At 48.4% G+C, this 8492-nt stretch overlaps 1 protein-coding gene across 1 annotated transcript in view; it reads right to left on the bottom strand.

Moving 5' to 3' along the window:
• Nucleotides 1-256: 256 nt before the first annotated feature.
• CCDC40 (coiled-coil domain containing 40) overlaps nucleotides 257-8492 on the bottom strand; it is a 33520-nt gene continuing 25284 nt past the window's right edge. Inside the window, exons 17-20 of the mRNA XM_038742127.1 lie at nucleotides 7234-7354; nucleotides 4880-5068; nucleotides 2464-2622; nucleotides 257-865 (exon numbers count right to left, since the gene is read on the bottom strand). Coding sequence (XP_038598055.1) covers nucleotides 617-865; nucleotides 2464-2622; nucleotides 4880-5068; nucleotides 7234-7354 — 718 coding nt within the window. The 3' untranslated portion in view covers nucleotides 257-616. The remainder of the gene's footprint in view (nucleotides 866-2463; nucleotides 2623-4879; nucleotides 5069-7233; nucleotides 7355-8492) is intronic.

The raw sequence follows: 8492 nt of genomic DNA, 5'->3' as shown, positions 1-8492 counted from the left end.
TTTCTCATCCGCCCGTGAATGGACCACTGCCGGGCTCCGGTTGGGCATAGGAGGATGAGCTCTCGACATTCCTCAGAAGCTGATTTTGGTCTATTTTGGGTCACCACACGACAGGGTAAGGACAGCAGGGCGGTCTGTGAAACACAAGGACGCGATCAACTCCCACGTTAAACCTCCGCTTTCTGGTTTTTATTCTCAATTCCACGGCTCACGAGGCCAGAAATTCCTCCCCCCCCCCCCCCCACCCCATCCCTCAGAATTTGGACAGTGGGAGAAGAAAGAGGGTCAAAATAGTTCCTCTCATCCCAAACCGGGCTGATTTAGTTTACTTTGTCCACTCCGGGGATTTCTTCTCGCCGCCGGTGGGGAGAATGGAAAAATAGGCGCTTCCCGTCTTCCACCTACAAGCAACAGGAATGTCCAAGCCAAACGGCCATCTGATTTATCGTTTGGTTTGGAAAAATCCTGCCCGGTTCCCCGTGCGGGGGGGGGGAAAAAATGGTGTTTATTTCTCTTCGAAGCCGTCGTTGATGTTTGGAAGCGGCGGCCCGGTGGTTAGGGATAATTCCTGCCGTCCCTGCGGGTCCGGACGGATTCAACCGGTCGGGGCGGCGTGCTAACGGGACCCAGGTGTCCAGGGCTGGTTTTCCAGCGCAGCGCTGACTGGGTGCAGGGCCCCTTGGTACTGGGGGTACTCTTGTTTCAGGTGGTCGACGATGCTGCTGACGCTGCTGATGCGGCCCGTCAGCCTCTGCTTCTCGGCCTGGATGACTTGCTCGGCCCGGTAGCGAAACGAGTAGCGGCCTTCCTTTACCGCCTGGAACCATTTCTGCCGGCGCTGGAGGGTGACGATTTCGGAGAGGTTCTGGGGAGGGAGAGGAGGGTGAGGAATGGGCAGGAAATGTATTTATTGTTGTACAGTCCTCTCCCAAGTTCAGTGCTCTAACTGAAGGAGGTTACAAGGTGATCCTTAGTTCGGTGCCCTAAGTGCTGGGGAGGTTACAAGGTGATCAGGTTGGCCCACGGGGGGCTCACGGTCTTAATCCCCATTCTACAGATGAGGGAACTGAGGCCCAGAGCAGCGAAGCGACCTGCGCAGAGTCACACGGCTGACGACAGAATCCCCTCCAGACTCTCAGCTCACTGTGGGCAGAGAACGTATCTGCCAACTCTGTCGTAGTCATCCAGTAAATAAATTCATTCATTCATTCAGTGGTATTTACCTGTACATATGTTTGTACATATTTATTACTCTATTTATTTATTTTACTTGTACACATTTACTATGCTATTTATTTTATTTTGTTAATATGTTTTCTTTTGTTGCCCGTCTCCCCCTTCTAGACTGTGAGCCCGCTGTTGGGTAGGGACCGTCTCTCTATGTTGCCAACTTGGACTTCCCAAGCGCTTAGTACAGTGCTCTGCACACAGTAAGCGCTTAATAAATACGATTGAATGAATGAATGTATATATTTATTACTCTATTTATTTTACTTGTACATATTTACTATTCTATTTATTTTATTTTGTTAATATGTTTCGTTGCCCGTCTCCCCCTTCTAGACTGTGAGCCCACTGTTGGGTAGGGACCGTCTCTCTATGTTGCCAACTGGGACTTCCCAAGCGCTTAGTACAGTGCTTGGCACACAGTAAGCGCTCAATAAATATGATTGAATGAATGTACATATTTATTATTCTATTTTACTTGTCCATATTTACTATTCTATTGATTTTATTTTGTTAATATGTTTTGTTGCCCGTCTCCCCCTTCTAGACTGTGAGCCCGCCGTTGGGTAGGGACCATCTCTATCTGTTGCCAACTTGTACTTCCCAAGCGCTTAGTACAGTGCTCTGCACACAGTAAGCGCTCAATAAATACGATTGAATGAATGAATGAATGAATGAATGCTGGGTGATCTTAGCCAAGTCATTTCTCTTCTCTGGGGCCTTGGATCCCTCATCTGTAAAATGGGGATTAAGACTCGGAGCCCCTGTGGGACATGGACTCTGTCCGATATGATCAGCTGGTATCTCCCCCAGCGCTTAGCACAGTGCCTGGCACATAGCGCTTAGTGAACACCATAATAAAATAAAATAAAATGTCTGCTGTCCCTCCCCCATTTAGGCAGCGAGGCCTAGTGGACAGAATACAGCTCTGGGAGTTAGAGGACCTGGGTTCTAATCCTGACTCCTCCACCTGTCTGCTGGGTGACCTCTGGGTAAGTCACTTCACTTCTCTGGGCCTCAGTTCCCTCGTCTGTAAAATGGGGATTAAGAGTGTGAGCCCCACGTGGGACTGGGACTGTGCCAGTCTTGTAACTACCCCAGCACTTAGTACAGTGCCTGGCACATACTAAGCGCTTAACAAATACCATAAAAAAAATAAAATAAAATGCGTGCTGTCTCTCTCTCTCCCGGTCTGAGCAGGAGGCCCAGGGCAGGAGCGGGGCCGCGGCCGATTACCTGCCGTTTCTGGTCGAGGAAATGATCGATGTCAGCTTCGAGGATGTCAGAGTCGGCCTGCAGGCTGGACAGCTCTACTTGCCCCGCCAGGATGGTGCCCTTCAGGGATTCCTGGGCCTTCTCCAGCTCCACCAGGGTCCGGTTGCACTCCTCGGCGTTCTACGGAAAACCGAGCAGGAAACGCCCTTCCTCCTCAAATCCAACAGACGATGACTCTCCCCCTTCAAAGCCTTACTGAAGGCCCATCTCCTCCAAAAGTCCATGCACTTAAAATCCCCATCTGTAAAATGGGGATTAAAACTGTGAGCCCCACGTGGGACAACCTGATCACCTTGTAAACTCCCCAGCGCTTAGAACAGTGCTTTGCACATAGTAAGTGCTTAATAAATGCCATTATTATTATTATTATTAAAAGGCCCTCCCTGACTAAGTCCTCCTTTCCTCTTCTCCCACTCCCTTCTGCGTCCCCCTGACTTGCTCCCTTCAGTCATCCCCCCTCCCAGCCCCACACGACTTATGTCCAGATCTGTCATTTATTTATGTCTATTAATATCTGTTTCCCCCTCTAGACTGAAAGCTCCCTGTGGGCAGGGAATGTATCTGTTGTTATATTCTCCTCTCCCATGCACTTAGTACAGTGCTCTGCACACAAAAAGTGCTCAGTAAATATGATTGAATGAATGAATGAATAAAAGGAAAGCCATGGTTGAGGTGGGATTACCCTACCTCCATGTGCTCTGCCATCCAGTCAGTCCTATTTATGGAGCGCTTTCTGTGTGCATTAAGTGTATTAAGTGTGTATTAAGTGTGTATTAAGTGCTTGGGAAAGGACGATACAACAATAAACTGACACATTCCCTCCTTCCTCTCCCCCTCCTCCCCCGCCTTACCTCCTTCCCCTGCCCACAGCACCTGTATATATGTATATATGCCTGTACATATTTATTACTCTATTTATTTTACTTGTACATATTTATTCTATTTATTCTATTTTGTTAATATGTTTTGTTGTCTGTCTCCCCCTTCTAGACTGTGAGCCCGCTGTTGGGTAGGGACCGTCTCTCTATATGTTGCCAACTTGGACCTCCCAAGCGCTTAGTACAGTGCTCTGCACACAGTAAGCGCTCAATAAATACGATTGAATGAATGAATGAATGAATGAATGAATGAATGAATGAATGATTAACAGGGAGGCTGGCTCGGGCGGGGTTTGCTGCCCTCTTGTGGCCACAGAGGCATTCAGCAACCAATTCCTCCAGATCCCCCTCCTTTTTTTTTTGATCAATCAATCAATCGTATTTATTGAGCGCTTACTATGTGCAGAGCACTGTACTAAGCGCTTGGGAAGTACAAATTGGCAACATATAGAGACAGTCCCTATGCTATTATTAAGCGCTTACTATGTGTCCAGCGCTGTACTAAGTGCTAGGTTGGACGCCAGATCATTAGATCGGACGCAGTCCCTGCCCACATGGGGCTCACAATAATAATAATAATAATAATAATAATGATGGCATTTGTTAAGCACTTACTATGCGCAAAGCACTGTTCATCCATTCATTCATTCAATCCTATTTATTGGGCGCTTACTGTGTGCAGAGCACTGTACTAAGCGATTGGGAACAGTTCTAAGCGCTGGGGAGGTTACAAGGTGATCAGGTTGTCCCACGTGGGGCCCACAGTCTTCATCCCCATTTTACAGATGAGGTCACTGAGGCTTAGAAAAGTTAAGTAACTTGCCCAAGCAGACGTGTGTGGGAGGGACAATAGGCGGTCAATCTCCATTTTAGAGATGAGGACACCGAGGAGAGAGAAGCGGCGTGGCTCAGTGGAAAGAACCCGGGCTTGGGAGTCAGAGGTCATGGGTTCTAATCCCAGCTCCGCCACTCGTCCGCTGTGTGACCTGGGGCAAGTCACTTTACTTCTCTGGGCCTCAGTGACCTCATCTGGAAAATGGGGATGAAGACCGTGAGCCCCACGTGGGACCACGTGACTACCTTGTATCTCCCCCAGCACTTAGACCAGTGCTTGGCACATAGTAAGTGCTTAACAAACACCATAATTATTCGTGGCTCAGTGGAAAGAGTCCGGGCTTAGTCAGAGGTCATGGGTTCAAATCCTGTCAGCTGTGTGACTTTGGGCAAGTCACTTCACTGTGCCTCAGTTCCCTCATCTGTAAAATGGGGATTAAAACTGTGAGCCCCTTGTGGGACAACCTGATCACCTTGTAACCTCCCCAGTGCTTAGAACAGTGCTTTGCACATAGTAAGCGCTTAACAAATACCATCATTATTGTTATTATTATTAAGTGAAGTGACTTGTCCGAGGTCTCACAGCAGACAAGCGGCGGAGCTGAGATGAGAACCCAGGTCCTTTGACGCCTCGGCTTTACCCACTAGGCCACACTGCTTCCCACCTGCTGCGTCTCCTTGATTTTCCTCCTCAGCTCCAGCTGTTTGTGGTGGAAGTCGCTCCGCGTGAGTTGCTTCCTGTCGACTTTCTTCTGACCTTCGGCCCGGATCAAGATGGTTTCTCTGCGTGCGACGGCCACTTCCATGTCTCGGATCATTTTCTCCTGCTGCTTCATCAGCTGGGCGTGCCGCACCTGGGGAAGGGACGGGTCGCGGTCGGGCTCGCCAGGACCACCACGGTCCTGGGCTGAACCAGCTTCAGGGCCACACGAGGAGAACGTATATTGCTCTATCGTCCTCTCCCAACCTCTTAGTAAAGGGCTCTGCACACGGTAAGCGCTCAGTGAATACGACTGAATGAATTAATGGTATTCATTCAATCGTATTTATTGAGCGCTTACCGTGTGCAGAGCACCGTACTAAGTGCTTGGGAAGTCCAAGTTGGCAACATCTAGAGACGGTCCCTACCCAACAGCGGGCTCACAGTCTAGAAGGGGGAGACAGACAACAAAACATATTAACAAAATAAAATAAATGGAATAAATATGTACAAATAAAATAAATAGAGTAATAAATATGTCCAAACATATATACATATATACAGGTGCTGTGGGGAGGGGAAGAAGGGGGAGAGGAAGTAGGGGGCTCAGTCTGGGAAGGCCTCCTAAGAGAATTGCCTCTCCCCGTCGGAGAATCGAACCCCTGTCTCCCGTGTGACAGGCGGGGATACTCACCACTATACTAATGAGGAATGAGTTAATAATTATGGTACTTGTTAAGTGCTTACTATGTGCCAAGCACTGTTCTAAGTGCTAGGGTAAGATACAAGCTAATCAGGTCACACGCAGTCCCTGTCAATCAATCAATCAGTCATATTTATTGAGCGCTTACTGTGTGCAGAGCACTGTACTAAGCGCTTGGGAAGTCCAAGTTGGCAACATATAGAGACAGTCCCTACCCAACAGCGGGCTCACAGTCTAGAAGGGGGAGACAGACAACGAAACAAAACATATTAACAAGATAAAATAAACAGAATAAATATGTACAAATAAAATAAATAGAGTAATAAATATATCCAAACATATATACAGGTGCTGTGGGGAGGGGAAGAATGAGGAGAGGAAGTAGGGGGCTCAGGCTGAGAAGGCCTCCTAAGAGAATTGCCTCTCCCCGTCGGAGAATCGAACCCCGGTCTCCCGCGTGACCGGTGGGGATACTCACCACTATACTAACGAGGAATGAGTTAATAATTACGGTACTTGTTAAGTGCTTACTATGTGCCAAGCACTGTTCTAAGTGCTAGGGTAAGATACAAGCTAATCAGGTCACACGCAGTCCCTGTCAATCAATCAATCAATCAGTCGTATTTATTGAGCGCTTACTGTGTGCAGAGCACTGTACTAAGCGCTTGGGAACATCTAGAGACAGTCCCTACCCAACAGTGGGCTCCCAGTCTAAAAGGGGGAGACAGAGAACAAAACCATACTAACAAAATAAATAGAATAGATATGTACAAGTAAAATAAATAAATAAATAGAGTAATAAATATGTACAAACATATATACGTATATACAGGTGCTGTGGGCTCACGCTCTTAATCCCCATTTTGCAAATGAGGGGGCTGAGGCCCAGAGAAGTGAAGTGACTTGCCCAAGGTCACACAGCAGACATGTGGAGGAGTTGGGATTAGAACCCAGATCCTTCTGACTCTCAGGCTCGTGCTGTATCGGCTAAGTCACGCTGCTTCTCACTCTGCTGTAGCACGCTCTCCCACGCATTTAGTCTGGTGCTCTGCACATAGTAAGCGCTCAGTAAATACCATAACAAATACCACAATTATTAAGCACTTAATAATAGTAGTAATAATGATTACCTGCAACTGACGGATCTCAGCCTTCATGGGTTGGAATCGAGCTTGCCATATAGTAAGTACTTAAATAATAATAGCAACAATAATAATAATAGAGAAGCAGCGTGGCTCAGTGGGAAAGAGCCCGGGCTTTGGAGTCAGAGGTCATGGGTCCAAATCCCGGCTCCGCCACTTGTCAGCTGGGTGACTCTGGGCAAGTCACTTCACTTCTCTGGGCCTCAGTTCCGTCATCTGTAAAATGGGGATGAAGACTGGGAGCCCCACGTGGGACAACCTCATCACTTTGTATCCCCCCAGCGCTTAGAACAGTGCTTTGCACATAGTAAGTGCTAATAAATGCCATCATCATCATCAATAATAATGATTACCTGCAACTGACGGATCTCAGCCTTCACGGGTTAGAACCGAGCTTGCCACATAGTAATAACTTGCCAGATCTACAATTACTAAGCAATTAACAAATATAATAATAATAATAATAATAATAACCTGCATCCGATGGATCTCAGCCTTCATGCCCCGGATCTCTCCTTGGCCTGTGTCCGAATCCACCACTGCCCGCATCTCCTTTGCCAGCTGGATTTTCTTCTCCCACAGCATAATCTGTTGTCTTGGAGGGAAAGGGATGGGGTAGAGGAGGGGGCAGGGGTGGAGGGGAGGGAAGGGGGAAGGCATAGGGGGGCAGAGGTGGGAATTGGAAAGGTTTCTTTCAGCTGCCTGCTTGCTCCGTGGCTCCCAGCTCGCCCCCTCCTACCTCACCTCGCTGCTGTCCTCCTCCAACCCAGCCCTCACACTGCGCTCTTCTAATTCCAACCTACTCATTGCACACCTCGACCTCTTCCATCACACCACCGATCCCTCGCCCCCGTCCTCCCTCTTGCCTAGAAACGCCCTCCCTCTTCAGATCCGATGGACAATTACTCTCTCCCCCTTCCAAGCCTTATCGAAGACGCACCTCCTCCAAGAGGCCTTCCCCGACTAAGCCCTCCTTTCCACTTCTCCCATTCCCTTCTGCGTCGACCTGACTCGTTTACGGTATTTGTGAAATGCTTGTGCCAGGGACTGTTCGAAGCACTGGGGTAGATACCAACTAATCAGGTTGCCCACAGTCCCTGTCCCAAGTGGGGCTCACACACTTAATCCCCGCTTAGTACAGTGCTCTGCACACAGTAAGCGCTCAATAAATACGATTGATTGATTTTACAGACGAGGGACCTGAGGGACAGAGAAGTGAAGTGACTTGGCCAAGGTCCCACAACAGACATCGGGCGGAGCTGGGATTAGTCTTCTAGACTGTGAGCCCGCTGTTGGGTAGGGACCGTCTCTATGTGTTGCCAACTTGTACTTCCCAAGCGCTTAGTACAGTGCTCTGCACACAGTAAGCGCTCAATAAATACGATTAAATGAATGAAAGGTCCTTCTCACTCCCAGGCCCGGACTTTATGCAGAAGGCCACGCTGCTTCCCCGTTCTCCCTCCTACTTGTATCCGCCCCCTGCGCTTAGTATAGTGTGAAACACATAGTAAGCACTTTAACCGATATAATAATAACAATAAGCACTTGATGAGCACCATCATTATTATTATCATTGAGAAGCAGCGTGGCTCGGTGGAAAGAGCCCGGGCTCTGGAGTCAGAGGTCATGGGTTCAAATCCCCGTTCTGCCAATTGTCAGCTGTGTGACTTTGGGCAAGTCACTTCACTTCTCTGGGCCTCGGTTACCTCATCTGTAGAATGGGGACTAAGACT

Source organism: Tachyglossus aculeatus, unplaced genomic scaffold, assembly GCF_015852505.1.
Source record: "Tachyglossus aculeatus isolate mTacAcu1 unplaced genomic scaffold, mTacAcu1.pri SUPER_34, whole genome shotgun sequence".
In the NCBI taxonomy this organism is placed as follows: Eukaryota; Metazoa; Chordata; class Mammalia; order Monotremata; family Tachyglossidae; genus Tachyglossus; species Tachyglossus aculeatus.
Note: the sequence above shows the minus strand (reverse complement) of the source record. Positions and strands in the feature narration are given on the sequence as shown.